General features: G+C 40.9%; 1 protein-coding gene across 3 annotated transcripts in view; it reads left to right on the top strand.

Annotated features, from left to right (window-relative positions):
- The window catches only part of MPZL1 (myelin protein zero like 1), a 47,802-nt gene that overhangs the window by 9,647 nt on the left and 12,743 nt on the right, over positions 1 to 25,412 (top strand). The window contains exons 2-6 of one of the 3 annotated variants that reach the window (XR_015734438.1): positions 1,660 to 1,820; positions 2,383 to 2,596; positions 15,476 to 15,608; positions 16,945 to 17,018; positions 20,766 to 20,871. Coding sequence is in view for 2 of the 3 variants with exons in the window: in XM_034413821.3 (XP_034269712.1) it covers positions 1,660 to 1,820; positions 2,383 to 2,596; positions 15,476 to 15,608; positions 20,766 to 20,871 (614 nt within the window). In the remaining variant the exon portion in view is untranslated. The remainder of the gene's footprint in view (positions 1 to 1,659; positions 1,821 to 2,382; positions 2,597 to 15,475; positions 15,609 to 16,944; positions 17,019 to 20,765; positions 20,872 to 25,412) is intronic. The other 2 variants (XM_034413821.3, XM_034413829.2) reach the window with 2 other exon arrangements.

Here is a 25,412-nt window from a genome sequence, read left to right as displayed (position 1 = left end):
CAAAGTGATGCAATTGCTGTGCACGCCCCACAACTCATAGCAAATGTAGTCTTAGAAATAATAGAAATAAAGTAGCAAAGAGCAAGATAAGTCATTTTTTTCTTTCTGTTCTGCATTGATCAAATTGAACATAGAACATTGTGTCCAATAATAGGCTCCAGATTTTAGAAAGGACATCAACAAAATAGAGCTTGGCCAGCAATTAACATAAGAGGTCTGGAAGGAAAAACTATAAGGAATGGGTAGAGAGTATTAGCTATGATTAGCTTACAGAAGTCTATGTGTGGCATAATGCCTGTCCTCAGATATCTGTCAAGTTGTCATGAAGAAGACCGGAACAGAAATAGTGGTGTTAAATAAAAAGGAAATATATTTTGGTTGAATATAAAAAAAAATAATCCTAAGAATAATGGCTCTTCAACAGTGGTATGGAATTACTCGGGAGATGGTGGAGGCTTCTCTGCTGCAGGTTTTTAAACAGAAGCTGGATAGCCATCTGTTGAGGATGGAATAATAATGGATAAGCAGGTGGCTAGTCCAAATTACATTTTAAGATTCTTTCCAGTGCTTGTTATTATTTACAGGTAATTCTTGCTTAACAATGATAATTGAGATTGGCATTTTTTGTTGCTAAGTGATATAGTCATAAATGCAATCCTGGCAGTCCCTGTAATTAAGCAGGGATGCTGCTACAGCCAGAACTTTGAGGCCTGGGTGTAAGTACCATTCGTTCAGCATCATTGCATCTTCAAACAGTCATTGGACAAGTAGTTAAGGACTACCCGCAACTGAATATCCCATTATATTTAAATTATCATGCTACTTCTAGATTGAAAGACATGTTTACATACAGTTCATGCAAAAGATTAAGTGCCCCCAATCAAATTATATATTTCGCTAAATCAACAGAACCACTATATGGTGCAAAGTTAAATACAGCATCCTTCTCTGTCTGAGTATATATTTTCTATTTATGTGCAGTTGTTTACACCTTCAAAATTAACAAAAATGAAAAGTGGTAAAAAATGATAGAAGTTCAATGTTTTGCCACCCAAAGAAAAACCAGTTGTTAACCTATTGCACAGTGGGAAAATAAACCACCAATATCTGTAAGCCCTTTATTAATTCTAAATTAAGAAGTAGGCAGGGAATAGAATAGTGCACCACTATAGCATAGTACATCAACTTCATTAAATGCATGCACACTTATGTAGAGAACACTTAGCTATATAATATTAAGTAGAGAGAAAAACATTTTGTCATTCTGCAATTTAGAATCGCAAGTGGTTCTTATATCAAATGGGTAGCAGAAGAGGGGAGTAATGTCTTCTGTCTGTAAATTGGGCTTGCTGGGAAATGAAATTAGGTGTCTGCATAATAAAGATGAAAAATTCTGAAATAATGTGTTGTATTGAATTTCTCACCTGAGAATCCACAGAAAGTCTGGTCTGCACATGACAGTAAATTGTAATGTTGCATCCATACTTTATACAAAATCAAAACCAACCAGCCACATGATGGCTTAATAAGATAAGTGAACTGAAACTGATTTTTTTACTCAATCTCTTTGATTTAATAGATTCTTGAATCTTCTTTTGGATAGTGTTAATATTTATGAAGGATCTGGTATTCCAATTCTTGTAATGTTGTTTTTGATAGTCCAGGTTTCAGCTGTGGAGGTATACACGCCGACAGACTTTTCTGTGGAGAATGGGACTGAGGCAAAGCTTCCATGCACTTTTACTTCCACAGAAGTGATCAGCAGTTCAGCTTCTGTCGCCTGGAGTTTCCAAGGCGAGGGATCATCATCTCCTATCTCGGTAAGATATGGTTTACAAAAGAAAATCATAAAAAGTAAAAAGCCCTGCCTAATCTTGCATTGCTCTCTGTAAAAGCCTGATTGTTCCCTTGAAATGTTGGTTAAGATATTAATTGTATTTTCACCAAACTTGGTTGTCATCAAAAACCTTGCTTACATGAGGAAATGCTTTAACCCACTTCACATGCTTGGTTAGATATCTTTTTATCTTAACATGATTGGAAAAAAAAATAAACTGGTACCAGAATGAAATCATGTAATAGTAATTGTATTAGTAATAGTTATCAGTTCATTATTTTGAGAAAAGTAAAACAATTGAGGAAAGTCAGGCAGAGCAAGATACCTGAGCTCCTGAAATTTGTCTAAAACTTTAAAAACTCTTTTGATATTATGTGTTAAATGTTTCTCTGACCCTTCAACTAATTTAAAACCAGTTTTTCAGGCTCTCAAGTAGACTATTATTTATGTATTGTATGAGTTGAATTTTGAAGAAATTTAGCAGATTTCCAATAGGTGGAAAGCAAGTTTTTAATACAGCATAATTTTTATATTTTTGATTATAGTTCTTCTATTATTCCAATGGAAAAGCATATCCTGGAAAGAGTACACAATTTGATGACAGAAGCACCTGGGCTGGAGACCTTAACAGGAAAGATGCATCAATCACTATAGCAAACATGCAATTTCAGGACAATGGAACCTATATCTGTGATGTTAAAAACCCTCCAGATATAGTTGTTACACCAGGAAAAATCAAAGTCAGGGTTATGGAGAAAGGTACAGTAATAAGTGGATGGAATGAAAGATTAATTAATGAGTGATGGAGAGATTCTGCATAAATTGCTTTCTTTCTCTAAAATTACTTTATGTAACAATGCGCTGAAGCAAGTACTTGTTTGGCTATACTGCATTTTATTCCATTATTTTATTTTGACAGTGGAATAGAAATTTTACCAGCATTTTATTGTATTAAATGTCATGGAATAACTTAAAATGAGTTAATGGCAAAAGCCAAAATTTTGTATTCATCTGTGATTTTTGGAATAAATTACAAATAAACTTTCAGCTCCCAACATAGTTTAATAATTTACATTTAAAGAAGTACAAAATGGTCTTTTCAAAAGCTAGATTAAATGTGTTGCCATCAAAGATTCCAATTTCTCAAAGTTTTTGTCCTGTAATACAATGGTGGGATTCAAATTTTTTTACTACCGGTTTTGTGGGCGTTGCTTGGTGGGCATGACATGGCTTGGTGGGCATGGCAGGGGAAGGATACTGTAAAATCTCCATTCCCACCCCACTCCAGGGGAAGGATACTGTAAAATCTCCATTCCCTCCCACTCCAGGGGAAGGTTACTGCAAAACCCCGATTTCCTCCCAATCAGCTGGGACTCGGGAGGCAGAGAATAGATGGAGGCGGGGCCAGTCAGAGGTGGTATTTACTGGTTCTCCGAACTACTCAAAATTTCTGCTACCGGTTCTCCAGAACTGGTCAGGACCTGCTGAATACCACCTCTACTGTAATAGTATTGGCTATTGTATTGTGATTTTTGAAAGAGTTTTTGGCAGTATATTTATCTGGTTTATTTTAAAATCAAGACCAGTAAAAGGTGCGTGTGAACATGTTAACATTTCACCTAGAAAAATCCTAAACTTAGATTAGCAATAGCCAACTTTTTAGCTATGGCCATAAATACAAGGTCTTTAGTAACATATCAATAAGATTGAGTTTCTTTGATGTAATACTTATAAATGATTTGTTAAACTGTTTTATTTAATGCCATAAATAATTTTAGATTATGCTTGTACTTTGCTATTTGGATCTTTGGGGCATAAATAAAGCTATATATAAATTTACCAAGAAAAATCAACAAACTTCAAAGGTTCTAATCAGTGCTTCCCAAACCTAGGGAAATTACCCAAAATCGGTAAAAAAAATTTCTTTGGGTAATGGCATATAAACCTATTGTCCAACACAAGGACATTTAAATTCAGTTAAATATTGCCTAAAATATATATGAAGTTCTCCTAAAGTATTCCTATTAAGACAATCAATGAAATTACCAATGGTAATTTGTTGAAATGATGTAAATATCATTAAGTGATACCGTTTTCATAGTATAAATAGTCCCCGAGTTGTGAGTATTCATTCAGTGCCCACTGATTGCAGGGATTTATGTCCAGTCCTTGAAGCGTGATAAGACTCTCTGATAAGCGGTTTGGGTAATGAAGGAAAAACCATGGGAAGCACTGATCTAAATATTGCTTTATCTAAGAGAAGAGTCACTGGATGGAGTGAGAGATTCTTTATGTGGAGAGTCCTAAAGTATAGTTAATCTTATATAGAAAAAAACATATTCATAAAAAAGATACATTTTCAACTGTGAGGAGTATGAAGTTCTTATTGCTTCATGCTGTTCTCTGGCATATCTAAAATTGTTTCCTGGTATATCTAGCTATCTGCCAAGCTCAGGTTAGCTAGCAAGGGGCAAATTGTCAGTTTGAAAATTTCATTCCTAAGCACTAAGTCTAAACATTCTATTACAAAAATTAATTGTTTTCCTGCAAATGTGAGACACTTATTTTGTCCATTTAAAGAGCTAGTGAGTAACAAAATATAAAATATACCCTTTTCTGACAAAAGTCCACTGAGCCCTCCCTTCAAAAGTTGCATTCTCTAGGATAGTCTCTTGCCATTTGGTGTCTTCCAGTTAAGTTGGGTTGCCATTTCCACCATCAGCCAAGACTGCACGCACTTTTGAGAAAAGAATCCCATTATGGAGCAATATTAAAATATTTTTCTGTGCAAATAAGGTTCAGAAACAAAAAGTAACACAGCATTTGTAGCAGTTTTGAGAGACAACAGTGGGATGCTGTGATAGCATTTAGATTTATTTCAGATAGTGAAAGAAGACAAAAAAGGATTGGGCATCCTTAACATGATATAAATTGATAAGTAAGACACATAGTAATACAATGATAAGTGCATTCAAATACATCTTGGACTTTTAAAAGTGGATTTTAATAAATTCAGAGAATGAAAAAGATAAGACTGAGTTTATGAATGATAGGAAATCTCTATAACTTCCCAAGACCAAATGAATTGCACTTGGTATATTAAAGGAATATCTTCTGATGGCCAAACCTTAAAGCATTCTTAAGAAATTCTGGACAATGGGCAACGTGCTAGCTACTGGGAAAACAAATACTCTACCTTAAAATGGGAAGGGGGGGAGAAATAATCTAGAGAATATAGACAAGTCATTCTGACATGAAAAAAAGGAAAGAGTCTAGACCAGGTTCCTAATGTGCTGTCCCGTTCACATACACATACATACATACCCCAGTGTTAGGAGTCTTTATTAAGGTTTCTATGCCTGAGTTACCGTATTTTTCGGACTATAAGACACTCCAGACTATAAGACACACCTAGCTTTTGGGGAGGGAAACAAGAAAAAATAACCTGCCACTGCCTCCCAGTAATTTGCCTCCTTGCAGCAAACAGCAAACAGCCTGGTCAGTTTCAGCACAGCCTGATTTAGCACGAGCAGCTGATTGGCGGTTGGATCTGCCTCCCAGAATACCACTGATCACTGTTCCAGGCTGCGGGGATCGGTGCCACCCATTGGCTCCGCCTATCACCACCTCCACGTGCCCCACTTTCGACCTCCGCATGTCCCATTTTTGGCCTCCGTGCACCCCATTTTTTGCCTTGGCAGATCCCATTTTTGGCCTGTTCCAGGCAGCAAAGATTGCCGCCACCGCTGCCTATCCCCGCTGCCTGGAACGGGCTGAAAATGGGATGCGCGGAGGCCAAAAATGGGGCACGTGGAGGCCGGAAATGGGGCGTGTAGAGGCGGCGATAGGTGGCAGTGGTGATGGACGGCGCCAATGGACGGCAGCGATCCCTGCAGCCTGGAACAGCTGATCAGTGGTATTCTGGAAGGCAGATCCAACTGCCAATCAGCTGCTCGTGCTAAATCAGCCTGTGCTGCAGCTGACCAGACTGTTGTTTGCTGCAAGGAGGCAGATTGCTGGAAGGCAGAGGCTGAAGGGTGAAGGCTGACAGGTAGGTGGGACTTCGGCAACATTCGCTCTATAAGATGCACAGACACTTTGGAGGGGGGAAGTGCGTCTTATAGTCCGAAAAATATGGTAGTATTGCCCAGCAATTTCATGTTTCAGCATCAGCTCACTCCCAATGAATTCAGGCTACTCAAAAGAAGCCAGCACTAGTCCACCAGGCAAAGGCAAGTCCCCAAGGCAAAGGCAAGACAAGTACACAGGGCAAAGGTAAATCCATATGGCAAAGACAAGGCCACAACTGCAACTTCCACAGTTGAAGAAGCAAGATCCAAAGTTTAAGACAAGAACACACAACAGGGAAATGGACACATTCCCAGCATCATTTCACTTCCCTTGTTGAACTAAACTGCTTCCTGGTGCAGCCCATAAAGAGGGACGAGGCTGCCTCCTCGCAAGTAGCCTGGCTGATCTTCTTTGTGCCTGCCTCCTCTCAGCCCTACATGCTCTTGGATCTGGAGGAGGAAGCAGGTCTTCATCTCCACTGACAGCTGCAGATGTGTGCCCTCTCCATTCAAAATCTCTGGGCTTCCCAGCTGCACTTGTGTCCTGTCTCTAGCTAACCCAGCCGCTTGTCTGGTTGCTCCCCTGTGCTCAGCCCCTCTGCTCCTGGCTTGCAGCCCTCATCTGCCTCCCCTCCTGACATGCCTGGGACCAGCTCATCATCCTCCAAACCAGCATCTGGAGGAGTCATCATACCTAAAGAGATTGTTTTCTAGGTGCTATAAGATTGGTCTGGTAATTGCCAGAAGGCCACATGAATGGTAACATGAATTTGTCAAGCCCCGATGGGCTTTGCGAAAACCCAGCCAGATAAACTGCTGCCGGGGGGTCTTCAGACTGGAACTGTCTTGGAGGGATGGAGGAGAGAAAGAGGTGTCTCGAAAGACCAAAGAGGAGCAGGCAAACTCCTCGGAAGGTCGGAGACAACTCTTTGACCCGATGGTGGGAGAGGTGGCCATTATGTCCGCTACAAGGTGGGGCAACCAGATTAAGATGTGAGCAAGAGTGGAGAATGAACAAGAGTATTGTTACCAGGTGAGTAATTGGCCAACTCACAGGTAAGAAGAAAAAACCTTTAAAAGCTTGAAAGAAGTCCCAATGACTAATTAGTGGCTAATTGGCACTCGGGAATTTAAGCAAAGGAACAAAAGGAATTTTAAACTAAAACTAAAGCCTTAAAAGGAACCTTTCACCGGGACTTAAAATTGGATTTGGATGAAATTAAAATAAGACAAGAAAAAAGGAGATAGAGAAGTATTCTTTAAACAACAAAAGGATTTAATTCGGAGAAGAGGAAATAATCATTTTTATGGATTTACAAAGGGATATTTTGTGGCTGCAGGATTTGTGAATTGGAGAGAGAGATCTGCTGGTGGAAAGAAAGTATCATACTAAACTTATATCGTGAGAAAATTCTGGAAGTACTGTAGGAGTGTTTTGTTTATATAACTAGAACGTGATTGCAAGAGGAGCATGGAGAACAAAGACAGAAATTGGAATGGCTCAAAGGAATGTTTGAATTGGACGCTATCTGGAAAGATAAAAAAGAAAAAAGAGACACTACATGGACTTTGAATATGAATTATATGTAAAGGAATAATAAACTTAAAAATCCTTGCCTTTTAAATTAATAACCTGGAGAATTGGGAAGGAAATAAATGAAAATAAAGATACAGATGATTACACTGGGATTAACAGTGACAGAATAAAAAAGATGACCACACTGGGATTAACAGTGATAGAATAAAAAAGGTGATTACACTGGGATTAACAGTGACAGAATAAAATGATTACACTGGGATTAACAGTGATAGAATTAAAAAGGTGATTACACTGGGATTAACAGTGACAGAATAAAAAAGATGACCACACTGGGATTAACAGTGTCAATAAAAAAGCTGATTACACTGGGATTAATAGTGATAGAATAAAAATGGATAAGGGGGAATACATCTCAAAAAGGAAGAGAAGAGAAAGAAATGGGGAAGAAAAAGGAGAAGAAGGCAAGGGAATGGGAGAAAGGGAGGAAAGTGTCAAGAAATGGAATTGTGGAGAAATTAAAAGAAAATAGGAGATAGTAAAAAGAAATTTAAAAGATGAATATGCTAATTGAAGAGAAGGATGTTAACTTTAGAAATGTAAAAAGCAATTTAGAAGGAAGATACAGATTATTGTAAAAGGGATATAAGTAAAGATAAAATGAAATGTGAGTAAGTAAAAAAGAAGAAATACACTATTTAATGTAAAATAGATTAGTAGATGCAATATGAAAGACAGAATGGACTATATTTTGTTGTTGGAAGATGTACAAATTCGAGAGAAATATTAGTAATAAAATAATTAATTGAAATTAAGGGGAAAATTGAAATGTTAAATTGAATAAAATGGAAATGTTAATAAATGATGCAAGTAAGAATAAAACAATACATGTAAGAAATAAAATAGAAGAAAGATATTGTTAAGGGTTGGAAGGTTATACTAGTAAAGGATTTAAGATAAAAATGGAATAAGTTGAAATACATTGTTAATAATTAAAAGATAAGGGGAATTTTGAGAAAATAAATGAAAAAAAAGTCGGGGTTGCCTGGACACCATAGTGGAAAATAGAAAATTGAAAATAGATACAGCAATAGGAGGAGGAGTAGAGGGATGGAAGGGAGGAAGAAGGAGAGAGGAATGGGAAGAAAGGAAAGAGGGGAGGAAGGAAGGGAAGGGAAATAAGAGTAGGAGAGGGTTAGAAAGGGAGAAAGGAGGAGAGGGAGAAAGGAAGGGGAAGTAGAGAAGGAGTAGGAGAAGAGGGAAGAAGAAAGAAAGGAAAGAAGGGAGGGAGAGATTGAGAAGAAAGATTGCTGTACAATAAAAAAGATAAAATGGAAGAAAGGCAACCCCGAACATGCATAAATGTACTAGGATAAAGAATGAGTTATTAAAAAATAAAAGAGATTAATTTGAGTTAAAACAGAAAAATTAGAATTTGAGGGTGAATTAAGATGTTGTTTATATAAATAAGCATAGAAATTTTAAGACATGGAATTGGAAAGTATTGGAAAGAAAAACAAATACCACCTCAAGAACATGTTATTGGAAAAATATTGGAGTGCGCCGAAATGAACAAATTGACTTCAGAAATTAATGACAGAGAAGATTCAGAATTTTATAGCGTGTGGGACATGTGGTACGAATGGATGGGGGAAAGAAATAAAGAAGGTAATAGAGATTAAATATTAACTAATGAACAAAATCTATATGAATAGTATTATATTTAGTCTTAGAGAGTTGAGCACCATTATTTTTAAGTGTATTGAAATTAAATCTAGCTTTAAGAAACAATACCAACAAAAGACAAGCAATAATGCATGTAGACGTATATATGTATATAATTGCACCAATGAACCGAAAATGTACCGATTGTACCACTATATGTTATAATAAAAATCAAATTCAAAAAAAAAAAAAAAGAAATTTTAAGACATGATTAAAAAATGGAAAAAGGAAATTCTCCAGCGTATCGGGGAAGATCATCCAGGAATGGTAGTGCTCTGCTTCTCTGCTTGGAGACCGAGTCAAACTTTTTTGGCCACGCCTACTCCTGCCTGGGCACTCTCCAGTTCGACTCGGTCTTCCACGAGTTGAGACTGAGAATAGAGACTCACCCATTCTTGAATTTCTTCTCAACGTAAAATGACAGCAATTTGGATTATTATTCTGAGCGAGGCTCAGTGATCACTGGTGAGCGTTCTGTGGGGGTCACCAGTCCGCTGGTACCCCTTCTTACTGGCTTGAATTTCAGCTGAGGTTCCTGCCCTTCCCGCGCTTAGCAGAGGGGGCATTGCCTGCTAACAGGCAGCCCCTGGCATTAGTCTGCACCTGCAGAGAGGGACTCAGTCTCTGCCTAGATTCGTCTAGGCACACTGATTGAGGCCAGCGCTTCGGGTATCACATGGGCCTCGGCAGGTGTGCTCGTGACGAGCCAGGATGCCCTACCCGCAGTAAGCGGCTGGTGCATTAGGCACCATTACAGCCGCAGCAGGAGTACTCACTAGGAGCCAGGCTGCACAAATTGCAATGAGGCGGCAGACGCGTTTCACATCTTCCAAACTGCAGCAGGAGAGCTCCTATGAGCCAGGCTGCCCGACCTGCGGCGGAAACAGCTGGCTCACTAGGCGCTGTTATGGCTGAGGCAGGAGAGCTTATAACAAGCCAGACTGCCTGATCTCCATGTAGAGGCTGGCGCGCTAGGCACCATTTTGCTGCAAACTTAACGGAGAGCGGCTGACAAGTTAGAGACTTCTCATGGCCACGGCAGGAGAGTCCCCAGTGAGCAGGGCTGCCTATTGCCAGAGGAAAATGTGGCGAGACCACTCTGCTCTATCTCGCAATGTCTCCTCCTTTCAGCTCATTGAGCAGGGAGCACGTGGCACACTCATGGCCATGACAGTAGTGCCCTTTCTGTCCGGTCTGTCGGATGCAACTCAACAGGACTTTGGACATTGCCGCAGAAGTGTTTGGCAGGGCCGCTCTGCCTCATCGAAAAGGTAACGGGGCGGCGGCCTTACGGTGGCGGCGGGATAATCCCTCAGTGCCAAATTGCCCCGATAATTGACAGGGGTAGGACATTAGCCACACTAAAGGCCCGCAGCTGGTCTGCATTGTGTTTACAAGTTGCCAGTTGCACCAGCAGTGCTTCTGTCTGACTACCATTTGGCCGCAGTGACAGGGTTCAGACAGCCCCACCTTCCTGCTGCTCCAAGAGGCAGGAAAATTGCTGCCTCAGGCGCAGCTTCAGTTGCAACAGAGCCACTTGCCTGCTCCAGTCTTAAGTGAGAGGAGGCAGCATTGCTTCTAAATGGCCTTGCGACAGTTGCCTTCCAGCTTAAGAAGCAGGAAGGCTTCTCCAGGCACATTCAGACATTTAATCGGTCTTACTCTGGTCATGATATAAGTTGCCGCAACATCCTGGGACATATACCACCCTGCGGTCACCTGATATAAGCACGCCTGTCTCACAGGGCGGTACGCAGAGTTTTCACATAGGATCAATATCCTGTCACCGGTCTGGTCACCTTAGTTGGCAGCCCTCAAAGGTTCAGGGCAACGCCATGGTACCAATTTCCTCTACAGAGGTTTGACTGCACCTACCGCTCCGATGGGAAAGTACACCATAGGAATGCAGTGGCTGAGGCTCCTCAGATCCCTGACTGCTCCCACTGTCACTTCTTAAATCGGGACCTGACGTCTCAGGCTGCTATGCCCTTCGGTTTAAGAAGGGCATTCCTCTGGGGGGCGATCCCGACCCTGGGGGTGCTGGGTCGGGACTTCCAATTCGCCTCAAGGGCTAATGCTTAACCAGCCCCGGGGAACTGTCTTGGGACGACACAGTGATATGCAGGACCTCCAGTGTCCCTGGGGGATTCTCCTCTCAAGTGAGACGTGGTGGCTCAGTGGCTAAGACGCTGAGCTTGTTGATTGGGGGTCGGCAATTCGAGTCCCTAGTGCCAGGATGAGCTCCTGTTGCTTGTCCCGTTTTCTGCCGGCCTGGCAGCTTGAGGGCACGTGGAAGGATGCTGGTGGAAAGAAGGGACCACCTTTGGTGGAGAGATGACAGCGTTCTGTGCACCTTTGGCATTGGTCGCACTGACCACATGGCCGTGGAGATGTCTTCAGACAGAGCTGGTTCGAGGGCTTGGAAATGGTGACTAGCACTGCCATCTGGAGTTTGGGAGTGCTAGCACATATGTGCAAGGAGAACCTTTACATCTGTTCAAGTTCAAAAGCAGTGACCCTCTCCAATGTAGAACCTGCCTAACCTGGACTTAGGAGGTAGCCACAAGTCCCACTGCATGGCAACATGTACCGGGGTTGGTTACCACGGGAGGCCACATTAGGGGGACTTCCTTGGCCAGAGCTGGACGTTTTTCTGGATTGTACATGTCCTCTGTTTACCTCCGGTAATGTACTGGGCCGGATTGTTCCTTCCACGAGTTCACAGGCACTGCTCAGGTATTTCAGGTGCAGGCCTTATCACTCTGCACGGATAGTAACACTCTTGATTCCCTGCAGGGTCCTTCCTGAGGTGTTGTTGGCCTCTCTCAGCAGGCATAACATGTTCTTCCCGGTTGGAGGGTATCTAACTTGGGTTCGTGACCATCTTGGAACACGTTTCAACCCGTGTCCTTTTCCCTGTATAGGGTTAGTCTCGGATGTTAGCCTTGGGGTTCAGGAACATCGAGTTCCTTGGAAAGGATCTCAGTGGATGCCCATGTATTCATTTGGTGTTGGTCACTCGGGTACACTCATCGGTTGATGTTCATTCACGCCTTGAGTTGTAAGGTCAGCTTCCGGGCGGTGCGAAACAGCCGTTCGAATTACTCCTCAGTGCGAGGCCGTTTTCTTCCCTGGATTCCAGGCAGCCGTCAGTGAGGTCACTCGTCATTCGGATAAGGTCATCAATCGTCTCCTTCGTCTAGTTGGCAGTTTTCCCTTCAGATTGTTGACAGCTCGCCGTCCTCCCTCCTCGGCCAATCCGGTCACGGCAGGTAGCCAGGCCTCTGGTTGGAACGGGATCACCATAGGCCCCGGTGCATGTCTGACTCGGTGGCTCAGTAGTTTAGACACTGAGCTGATTAATAGGACAGGTCGGTGGTTTGATGGCTTCACATCCCTGGTACAGGTTTCCTGCGCTGGCAGGGGATTGGTCAGGATGAAGTCCAAGGTCCTTTCCCCCATGGCAACGGCCAATCTATTGTCAGTCTGTTGACCTTTCGGATGTGCGCTTCGGCCTCCTCACTGCACAGGGGAACTTGGGTGCTTTCCGAGGCCAGTTGTTTCCGTTCCGTTGTATTTAATTTATTAGAGAATAGCATTGTGGAATGTAACGATGTATCTAGTGGGCTGGCTTACCACGAGATGGAAGATTGAAGAGAAAGAAATGTTACCATTTAATGAATATTGGTATAAGTCTTATATTCTAGTTAGCATATATCACATAACTACACGCTATATGCATCCTATGGTATTCAATGCTTGAGGAGGGAGACTATAATGACTCGGCAGCGATCTTCGTCTTCTGTTTCTGTTTCATGTCTAGTCTTGCCTTGCCTTGCAATCTCGGACGGTCAGTAACCGTTCCGGTGCCATTGGGAGTAAATAGACTAACTTGTTTGTCGCCATTGCAGTTAAGGCACGAGTTCGGCAGTACTAACTTTAGTCTTCTGAGTCCTTACTGGGTACAGGCCTCATGGATCACCTGACAAAGATGCTGTTGGTTCCATTTGTCCTTCTTTGGTCCACGGGACTTCCGCATTCAGGACTTCTGTGGCTATGTCCCTTATTACCTTGTCACCACAGTTCCTTTGGGCTCCTTTCAGGGACTGCGCCTTGGGTTCCGTGCGTTGCCGTCTACACTGCTAGGGGAATGACCTTCCATTCTGACCTTCCTGACATGCGGGCTCCAGGTTCATTAGGACCTTCGGGCCGTACACTGGGGGGGATCCTTCTCTGGGTTGGTTCGGGTCTCCCTCGGACTATCCAGGAGGGGTTTTTGTTGCCCACCCTTCCTGGTGGACCCTGGCTTTGGCTGTGCCGCAGGTGACCTCCATCATGTCGGATTAGCCTGTTCATTCCGGTGGCCTACAGGTGGTCTTTATTGTACAACCTGATAGTGGCTACAACTACCACTCAGCCCAATGGGACTGTTCTGGGGGTTCGAGGGCTGGTCACTTTCAAATTGACGGGCAGCCGCTTCCCACCATTGTCATTTTGGGGGGCGTATCTATGTTCTTCTGCCCATCATGAAGGGGGTACCAATTCACCCCCTCTCCCGACTGGGGTGTATTCCTCGGCCTGGAGCCCTGGGGGTGTTTTGGCCATGTCATGGCCATTGTTCCTTCCACCCCGTCTCCGGACTGGCTGGTCTTGTCTGACTGGGACTGTTGCCACAATTGTTTGATGGGTCCTTCCCTGTGGAGGATGGTGTTCTTTTTGTTTCAGGTTTCCTCCAAGAGCACCTTGAAGGACCATTGGTCAGGGATCGTTGGTTCTCGAGGGGGGACCATTCGCTCGTTGGCGACGTTCCTGTTCCCGGTGCTCCTGGCCCTCCGGATTTCTCCTGGGGTGCAACCTTGCCGGTGCCACTACTGTGAAGGTTGTTTCTCTGCCACTGCTGTCTGTCACAGAGGTTGGTACAGCGGTTCAGTCACTCTCATTCCGACATTATTACGGGGAGTGGGCTGCATTTCACGTGCACCAACTTCGAGGCGGGTGGTAGAGTTCGGGCCAGACTGCTTCCCTCCCATATGACTGACCGGCTTTGGTAAGTCCCATTCCTGGATGATCTTCCCTGATATGCTGAAGAATGGGCGTTGGTCCTACCTGATACACCCTTTCTCGACGTGAGGGGAAGATCATCCAGCCCCACCCTGTTGACCAGTGGGGGGCTCCTATTTTACAGGTGGTGGGTCTCAACTTGCTACGCCTTCGTTGAACTGGGGAGCACCCAGGCAGGAGTAGGCGTGGCCAATAAAGTTTGACTCTGTCTCCAAGCAGAGAAGCAGAGCACTACCATTCCTGGATGATCTTCCCCTCATGCCGAGAAAGGGCGTATCTGGTAGGACTAACATCCATTTTGGCAAAAATTGTAACTGAGTAAAATGTACTTGAAAATGTTAAATTGTATAAGTTATGATATGGCCAATACTCTGTTCATAAAATATGTGGAGGGAAATTGGGGGGGGGAAATCAATAAAACTTGATTAAAAAAAAAATTATCAAGAAAGTTTACCAAATTGATCTTATTCCAGATTAAGGAATAATTAATTCCTTAATCTGAAATAAGATTTGATTCATAACTTTTCAATAAATTACAGAAATGCTACAATAAAATATAATTTTATTTTAGTAAAACCTTTTACAAAGTACTTTATGGCATTCTGATGAGCAAGCTAGTGTACGGATGTCATTACAGTTAAACATATATGTAGTTGAAAATTATACTTGAAGAACACTATCAATGGTTCTTCCTCAGAATGGAATAAATACCAGTTGGAGTAAATTACTACATATCTTGGGCCCTGTACAATTCAAGCTTTTTATTAATGGCTTGGAAGAAGAGATGGAGAGAATGCTTATTAAATTGCAGGTGATTGAAAATAAAATAGGACATTTTAGAAGACAAAAATAAAATTCAAAATTACCATGATGGGTGAGATAAATATGCTTAAGAGAATTAAATATGAAAAGAGACAAATATAAAGTTCTTTTTTAAAAAAATCAAATGCACAAGAATACAGTTTGGGACATATAATAATGCTTGTGAAAAGTATTAGTTGATTACAAACTGAATCTGAGTTGCTGTTAGTTGGTGGGGTTTGTTTTTTTTAAACATAAAGGTAGGAGGCATCCTATATAACATATCAATGGTTTTCATTTCATGTTTAACAAGTAAAAATATTTAAAAAACATACTGATAATATAGATGCATCCACAACTGAATTAAAAATTCGAATAGAATAATGTGTGATCAGTTTTTACAAGGTATAATAATAACTGAAAGTGGTTTTTTTTTCTCCTCAGGTAACTTGTCTGTATTTTCTCTTACCCTTGTGTTAGGGGTAACCGGTGTTGGCATTCTAGTTTTAGTTTTCGTCATCATGCTTATTGTGTGTGTTATGATCAGAAAGAAGAATTCCAAAAAGCATTATTCTGGGTAAGGTACTATACTTGTTTCTTTAGATATGCAAGGGTGGTGGGGAGGGAATATGAACAGTTTGAAACATGAATTTGTGCATTTATATTTTGGATTAAATTACTGGGACAGCTAGAAACTACATCCTTCTGGGCTTATAAATTATCAACTTCATCGTGTACGTATATTCCGTATGTTGTTCCTCTTTATGAGCATAGGTCCATTAAGTCTAGTATCCTTCTTGGAAAGTAGCCTAAAACTGCCCCTTTGCAGCTCTCAGAATAAAGGAGGCTGTGTCACTATCAGGTTACATTCTGAATGGCACAACTTTTTTTCTAAGATTGGGGGTATGGCTGCCAGTTCCTTTTACAACAGTCCGCTTTCCATAGCTTTACAATCTTGGCTTTGGGAAAACTGCCCTTCTGCTATTTTCACTGGCTTTATCATATGCATGACTTCTTTTTGTTCCTGTTGCGCTCATGATGCCTCCTGTAATTTGGCTTTAAGGAACTTCTATTAGACAATATCTTTAAGGTGGATTATTTGCCATGAACAATTGGTTGATGGGCTCCTTTGAACTGGTGGTGACATTTATTTTGCTTTATCGCTTAATTCCAACAGAAATGCAACCCTGTGCACAGAAAATTGCACATAACAATTCTTTCAGGATCAATCATTTCATGGCCTGACTTCTTGCTTTTATAGATCCAGTAAATATTATTCATACAGTGCTAAAAAGTCAATTTGTACTGGGTGTACGTAATTGGCATATTTTTTGTAACCTTTTCAGCTGCAGAATTTAGAAAGTGCTGCAGTAGATGTCAGTGGTAAGGTTGAATGAGTGCAGTGAATTGGCTGTATAAGCTCTGGCTCAGTGTGGAAAGCTTAATTTCCCTTATGCATGTACTGTTTGCATAACACTTGAATACTGATCTGCACCCAGGATGCCACATCTTAATATGAATAATAATTTTTTCATCAAGTGTATTATTTCTTAAGGTTTGGGACTATCTTTGTATAAAATTATTGTTCTTTTGTGGTTGCCTCCAAGCAACAAACATTAACATTGATCTCATTGACTATACTGTGTTTCTGATGGTTACTAAGTGGTGGGATGTTTATTCTAGTAATTACAAATAAGAATGTGTGTGTGTGCACACACATTTGTGTATATATAATATATGATATATAATTTCTAAATAAACTAACACTAGAGCTGTAACTGATTGAGACAGGTGGTGGTGGTAACTCTTGCATGGCAGTATCACAATGTCTATTTTTTCTTTGATTTTTTCCCCCTATTACTGCTTTGGTATGCTGGGATTGGATCCTGCTTTTTATCTTCCTTTCCTTACAGAGATCCTGATATAGATGCAAGACTGGGAATGTAACAGGGCTGGGTCATCTCTTCCAGTCCCACTATATATCATGGTAACTAATCATGCCAGTAGTTCTTTGGTACTTCATGTCCATATGTATGTACATTTCTGCCTCCCTTGCTTACTATCCTGCTAACATACTTCCAACACTTATGCTGAATTTCTGTTTTGTGGACTGTTGATGAAGGGGCAGCATATCTCATCTATTGCTTGCATTTTGTTGTCTCATTTCTTCAGTTTTGGCAACAAGGCTATGTACCTTCAGAAGCAGCTAATTCAGATGCATGCATGAATTGAATATTTGGACTTTTTACACTATGAGGAAAAAAAAAAGATTGCTGTCAGTAAAAAAAAAATGCACCTGAAAATGTTTTATGCACAAACTGTGAATTCAGTATTATGAACTGGTTCAGTGCAGAGTTGCATATTCTCTTAGAATAGATTCCAGATGCTTATTTTTCCTTTGATTGTTATGTGCTGGGGTTTAGTCTCAATATGAATGAAGCCCATTTACTAGCTCTTAAGTATGTTTTCTCAGTATGGGTGTTTCTGTGTATTGCTTCATATCTCATGTCTGCCTTTTGAATGTTCAGTATTTATGTTCGATAACAAAATTGATTAGTGGAGGGCTGCTTTCTGCTTAATAGCATTGTCATCTTTTCATTATCACACTTGCATATATATGCTTTTAAGTGATTCTTAACATTTTTGAACCTTTAAAAATTTTCAATATTTAGCCTCAATATGACCTAAAACATGATTTGTTTTCCACACAAATCCTAAAACTAAATAAAGAGAACTCAATTAAACAAATGAATCAAAAACATACTTGTTCATTTATTCATTGAGGAAAATGACCCAAAGCTACATATTTATGTGTGGCAAAAGTTGCTGAACTTCTAGGATTATCTGTTCATTTGAAGGGAAAATTAGAGTAAAATATTTCAATGAATGGGATGATAATCAGATGTACATGTATAGGGCCCTGTCTTTATTTAAAGAATAGAATTCTGAATAATCACAATCAAAATCTGATCTTCACAACACAGGCATGTAGAATTGTCCCTTTGCTTGAACAAGGAGGTTTCTGAGGACCTCCAAGAAAACAGTTGTTGATGCTCACCAATCTGGAAAAGGTTACAAATCTTTTTTCAAAGAGTTTCAATTCCATCAGTCCACTGTCAGGCAGATTGTGTGCAAACGGAAATAATTGAACACCATTGTTACCCTCCCCAGGAATAGTCAACAAATCAAGATTACACAAAGAACAAGGTGTGTAATGCTCTGAGAGGGCTCAAAGAAATCCAGGGTAATATATAAGGAACTTAAGACCTTTCTTAAATTAGCAAATGTCAGTGTTCGTGAGACCACTATCAGCAGATTATTGAACAATGGCAAGATTGCAAGAAGAAATGCAGAGTCATTGGATGCAAGATGGACAGTAAATAAAATTTATAAATAAATAAAGTCAGTACTTCCCCAAAAGAACATTGCTGCTTATCTACAGTTTGCAAAATAAGGTGGACAGCTACTACAAGAATGTTCTGTGGATGGATGAGGAATAGAATGTTTTGGCTTGAATGAAGTCAAATGCTGCAATCTAGCAAAACAACCTTATCCCATCGGAGAAACATGGTAGCAGCGGCATCATGGTTTGAGCCTGTTTTTCTGCCTCTAAACCAGGACAGCTTGCTATCATTGATGGAACTATGAATTTTGAATTGTACCAGCAAATTCTATAGGAAAAGGTCAGAGTATCTGTGAACTGTAGTTCCAGAGAAAGTGGATCAGGCAGCAAGACAACAACCCAAATGAACAGTGATACCACCAAAGAATATTTAAACAGGACAATGTTTAAAATGACCAGGTCAAAGTTTTGACCTTAATTCTATAGAAATGTTGAGGAAGAACCTAAAGCGGACAGCTGATGCAAGGAATGAGAAGTTACATAATTGGAAATGAAACAGTGGAAAAGTTGCTTATTTAAGAATTTCTATAGATGGAGGAATGGACTAAAATTCCTTCAAGCTGATGTGCAAGACTGCTTAAAAGTTACAGGAAACTTTTAGGTGCAATTATTGCCTTCTAAGGGGGACACACTGGTTATTGAAAAATTCATATACCTTTTCCATAAAATAGGTAGTTTTGAATTATTTTCCTCAATGAAAAAAGAACAAATAAGACGTTTTTGATCTATTTGCTTAATTGGGTTCTCTTTAACTAATTTTAGGACTCGTATGGGGAAAAATAATGTTTTAGGTCATACTGATGCAGAAATATTGAAAATTCAAAAGGGTTCACAAATTTTTAAGCATCACTATGTTGGCTATGTAGGAAGAAAACCAATCTAGATTTGATTTCTCCAATATGATAACTACAGATACTTTGAGTATAGTTCCCATCAGCAGCTATTGACCAAAATATTTGGAGATCTTATGAAAAGCTGATACTTTAGAAAACAGTTAATGGAATTTATATTCCTGTTTTTAGAACCAAGCTAGATATTTTTCCTAGCAGCAAATTTTATACAGAAAAGTCGCTTCCAGATAAAGTAGTACTGTCAACCCTATATTATCTGGTAGAGTTGGCAGGTCTGGATTCCATTTTTTAAACTTGGTCAATTCAGGAGATGCTGGAAATTGTCTATTCAGAGGTAGCATCTTTTCTCCAGAGATGAAATCCCTTCTTTTCCTACCCTGATATTATTTAGATGAGCTCTTACAATCTAGCTCTTTTCCTAGGACCAGGGCTAGAGTTAGTGGTAGGACCCTTGTTAGTTGTTTTAATTTGTGAAATGATGGTGGTTTTCTCCAGTAGGTCCAGTGGTGGGTTGCTCCCGGTTCGCACCGGTTCACAAGAACCGGTAGTAAAAATTTCTAGTAGTTTGGAGAACCGGTAATAACATTGGCTGGCCATGCCCCCGAACCAGTCCCCGGCCCGGTCGCCGTTCGCTTACCCCACCCACCTCATCAGAGGCTTTTTTTTTTCTTTTTATTTTTAAAAGCATTTTTTCTACAACCTCTTCAGCTGAAAAAATGCTTTTAAAAGTAAAAAAAAAGCCTCTGATGATCGCGCGGCTCAGCTGGAACCGTCAGAGGCTTTTAAAAGCATTTTTTCTACAACCTCTTCAGCCGAAGAGGTTGTAGGAAAAAAAATGCCTTTAAAAGCCTCTGGCGATCCCAGCTGAGCCGTCTGATCGTCAGAGGCTTCTAAAACCATTTTTTTCTGCAACCTCTTAAGGTTGTAGAAAAAATGCTTTTAAAAGTAAAAAAAAAAAAAGTTGGCCACGCCCACCCAGTCACGCCCACACCCCACCAAGCCATGCCCACAAAATAAGCCATGCCCACAGAACCGGTAGTAAAAAAATTTAGAACCCACCCCTGAGTAGATCCCTTTGTATTTTTAATTGTGTGGATTGTTTGGTTTAAATGTGATATATTTTATACCACACAGAGTCATAATGGAGTTGGATGGCTTTTAAATCTAATAAACTCTAAATTAAATTACATTACATGAAGATGCAGGGAGGGAAGTTAATTCTTTATGTGGTTATGAGTTTCTTTACCTAACCTGGAGCAGAAGGACTTTCTTCTTTGTATGTGAAGATAGAAAATATAGTCATGACTGACCTGAACAAGTATAAAGCAAGGATGTATGTGTTGTCTGTCATTCACTAAGGTCACTCTATTTGGCCTATTGCCACCTCATCTTGCCATCACTTGCCTTTGTTTTTGTTTTGTTTCGTCTTGGATTTGCTTCTTGAATGTTATTCTGCAAAATCTGCTTGCCACCTCATCAGCTGCAGTACCTCTGAGAGCTTGATGTCTCCAGTTAAGCAGGCTCCACGGAAGTCCCCCTCCGATACAGAGGTTTTGGTAAACAGCGGGCCCATCCGATCTCATCAGGTAAATGGTATCATACTCTGACTCGGAGATTACCTAGTGCCTGGAAAGGTGGTGTTTTTGTTAAGGGGAGGAAGGGACAATTCATCACTGAAACACATACATAGAAAAATATCTGGAAAAATTCCTGCTGTAATGGAACTTACGGTGAGAAATGTAGCTATCTTTTGGCTATTATTTTTGTGATATACTTGCTGTCTTTGACCATGCTAAACTACTGCAGGGCTATTAATCTTAATAAATGATGAGTTTTTATAGTGAGATAAATTACTAAAGATGGTCTACCTTCATGTAGGCCTTCAGTCCTAGAGATTTGATTTATAAAAATTTAGAGGATTGAGTAAATATATATATATATAGTATTGTAGGCATTATTATTCTTAATTTTTGCCATTAGTATTGGGCCAACACTATACACTGCTTAAGAGTGTAACATGGAAAGAGACCTAGGGACTTTGGAATCAAGTATAGCAGAAGGTAGTAAGGCTGATTTAAAATGGGGTAATAAATAACAGGTCTCTTTTTTTTCTATAGTGAATCATTTTTTTGGATGGAAAGACATGATAGAAATTGTACTGATCAGAAAAGATTTTACTTTTTCAAATCTGTTCAAAGTTTAGTAGAAAGCCATAGACTTTATGATATGATTTGAGATCCTTAAGTAAGGAATAAAATATCATCAAACATTTATGAAGGTTTTTTGGAAAAATTAGAAACTTATATACATGGAATTATTATTTATGGATAGTTTGATGCTATAATGTAAATTTAGCTATGTTCTAACTTACAGAGTTCCACATGATACTTTCAGTGGTTGCAGATTACTATTAGTAGTCTTGACTGTAAGTCCAGAAATTAGCTGGCAAGATTTTGTTTATTAATTGCTAGAGTATAGTAGGGGAAGGAAACTAATGGTAATGTTTGTATGATGAGTTCCAAAGGAATAGTGTCAACCATTTACCAACATAGAGTTTCTTGTCAGTTATGAATACCAGATGAGTCAGTACTTAAATATAGACCTGGATTATGAACTCCTTAAAAGGAATAATGGTATTGATCACATGTTGGCTTGCTTTGCTGCCTGGCAAATAGGTAATAACTGATGGATGAAATTGACTTGGTTTTGGAGGCTATTCGTCGAATTTTATAATGTAGTTGTAATAGTAAAGGAGGCACAGTGGCCTAGCAGTTAAGACACTGGGCTTGTCTTCCAGAAGGTCGGCAGTTTGAAACCCAAGCACTGTGTGACAAAGTGAACTCCCATTATTTGCCCCAGCTTCTGCCAACTTAGCAGTTTGAAAGCATTTGAGTACCACTTTGATGGAAAGGTAACAGCATTCTGTATGTCTTTGGCATATACTCATGCTGGCCACATGACCACAGAAATATCTTTGGACAACACTGACTCTTGGCTAAGAAATGGAGATGAGCACCGGCCCCTACAGTCAGACACTACTGGATAGGGCAAATCTTTATCTTTTACTGACAGTACCACAGTAGTGAATTGGTAGAAGTAGAAGTAGGTTATATTTATGTAGTAGTGTACCACTAATACACTAAATAAGTAATTAATAGTTACACTACTACTACAATGCACTATATTGTACATTTGTCAATTTAGAGAAAGATTATGTAATCAAAAGTGATTACATTTGTGTTATGGAATTCAGTTAAAAATACAGAGGTTTGACCCCTATTAGATATTGTTTCAACATATAGTTCAGAGTTCAAACTGTGTGTTGCTTTCTATCTATTTCCCAGTGGTGGCTTGCATTTGAACACATCTCATGTCTGAGAACATTGTATGGATACAAAAATGCATTCAGCCAGGCATTTTACAGTAGAGTTGTCATATCTACTCAGACAGACACTGTATGGCAACCTACAGTTAATGATTTATTAAATTGTTGCCAACTTGATGTTCACTGGATTTCTGCAGCCCATATGGAATCCCTATTCTACAGACAATTTTTATGTTCCTTTAATAGAGACATAAAAGAAGCTGTAATGAATTAAATAAAAAGAAATAAAAATAACTTTTTTTCTTAATATCAGCACAGACTCTAGTGCCCACTTAGTGTATCAGGGTACTGTTGATTTGTTTCAGAAATTTAGAATCAGAAGTGCTTTCCAATATACTTTTAAAAGTATATTGGAATATGTAGCATTTATCCCTTGGTTTCTCTTTTTTCTATACTTAAAATGCTACCAGAAGTTCTGGCAATGACTTAAAACACATCAAATTTAGAATTGAGATACAGCTATTTTATAATACTATATCTATATATTTATTTTCACACAATCATTTTTGTGGGCACCAGAATATAACTTTCTATAGGAATTTGTATTGCTGCTGTTAGAATAAGGAGGATTTAAAATAAATAAATATATACTGAGGAAGATTGGGGGTGGGGAATAAAAAAAACTTCACCAGCTTAATACTGTACCTTCAAAGTAACAGCTTGTGCATTACCTATCCACAATATCCTGGTATCCTATTTATTTCCTAAATATTTAGTCTTAAAGATTAACATTGCTTGTTCTGAAAGCAGAAACTTGTTGCCCAGGTTGAATTTCAGATGGCATGTCTGAAAACAACCTTTGTAGATTCATTCCATCTTCAGCTAGACTCATCAGGTTTGCCCTCTTGTCTTTATCAATAAATTTGTCTGAACCATAATTTCTCACAATTGTGCATGTTCAACTGGTATATAGTACTCATTCTCCTTTTCCTTTGTTCATCTGTAGAATGCTTGATCATTTTGAATGTGATAATTAACCATGTTCTCTGCTTTCTAGGTCTAATACTGACCTGATTGGTTATCTGGGTTCCTATATGTATAATGGATAAATTAGAAGACAATATCTCAGTTACATAGCACTCCAGACAGCGCTTTTGAATGCTAAAATCTTTTTCCCATAATTTCTGCTGAGAAGCAAATATATCTGATCAATATAGCTTTCTCTCTGAGTGTGGGGGCCAGCAGTCAGGATTGGTTTAACTCCGTCATCTGTCCTAGGACTGAGTCTGCAGGCTGTTAAGCTCCTCCTCTTCTTCTTGCTTCCCAGCTTTCAGACTCAGACGATCTGAATGGGCATATTTTGCTGAGCTGCCCATTCTTGACTGCTTGAAAGTCTATTTTGGCTCCCAAAACACCGGTTGAGTCAATTCCAGCGTGAGGGGTTTTTTCCCTTCACGCTTTAAGCCGCTTGTCAACTAATCGGCTCTGAGGGCTCCCTGATATCTGGTAGAGCCCTCAGTTTACCAGCATGAAAGGCTCATGCCTGATCCCGCTGAAGACCGCGTTGGCAGTTCTGCAGGCACCTCCCAGCTCGGCTGGTCGAGGTCCTGCTCTTCCAGCATGAACGGCCTCAGTCGGAGTCCACTGATGGCCGCTTCTTATCGGTGGTGGTTTCTGCCGGCCAGCAGATTGCCAGAGCGGCGTTTCCTGGGCTTTGCCCATATGCCTGGCTGGTGCAGCAGGGGTTTGGAGGCTTCCAACCCTCCCGCTATTTCCAGTCCGTTCCGGCGCTTCGCCAAAGAGACTGATTGCTGAGGCAGCGGCGGGGGCCAGGGCAGAGCGGCGATCCCAGTAAGGCCATTCCAATTCATTTCCCGGGCTGAAAAGGCAGCAGGAGCTCTAAGCCGCGGACTTGCCATCTTCGCCTACTGCAGGTGGTTTAGGGCCGTCCACCATTTTGTTTTCACCTCGTGCTTATTAGAGGCCTACAGTGACACTTGCAGCCTCAAGATGGCTGCCACCTCTTCAACCTGCCCTTCTAAATGAGGCCTGTCTGACTTCTCCTTAGGGGAATCCTCCCAGCCATCTCTACTGGGTCCCTCTCTTCTTAAGGAGATGACCCCTGCTCCAGCTGCTCCGGCATCTGGCCCTTCTTCATCGGCGGCCCAGGGGACCCTGGTTATGCCTGCACCCCAAGACCCACCTCTTGCCTGGTCCCCGAATGGGGACCCCTCCACTTCTGCCTCCAGGCATGCTGAAGTCAGCGCACAGCTATTTGCTCCCCTCAGGACCCCTCTGGACAGCCCACCAAGGGCAACCACAGCATTCTGTTGGGGCCCCAGGAGCCTCAAGCAGGGGTTAGGCCCCAGGAGTCACAAGCGGGGTCTGTCCTTCTACCTACAGAGGCGGGCCATTTTCAGGCAGGGGTTCAGTCTCTGCCTTTACCAGATCTAGCTGCCCTTATTCAGGAAGCTGTTCAAAGGGGCATCGCTTCTGAGATGCAGCGTAGAACCATGGGTGTCAGATCTTTCCAGGTCTCAGGAGGCACACCAACAGTCACAGTTCTCTGAGGATCTAGAACAGGCCCAGGTCCAGGACTTACCAGGGCCTCACCCAGTCAGGGTTCGGTTGCAGGAGAAGAAGTGGGGGAGCAGGGATTGTCGGATGATGAGGATCTGTCCCCAGACCAGCCATTGGGCCTGTTTAAACCCCAGGTCTTAAGATCCCTCCTTCACAAGGCCAAGATCACCACAGGGCTGGGTCTACCACAGCCTAAATCTGACACTGCTGGGGAAAGGGCCC

This window comes from Pantherophis guttatus, chromosome 5 (genome assembly GCF_059756535.1).
Source record: "Pantherophis guttatus breed Tessera chromosome 5, ASM5975653v1, whole genome shotgun sequence".
Taxonomy (NCBI): domain Eukaryota; kingdom Metazoa; phylum Chordata; class Lepidosauria; order Squamata; family Colubridae; genus Pantherophis; species Pantherophis guttatus.
This window is presented reverse-complemented; position numbering and strand designations above follow the sequence as displayed.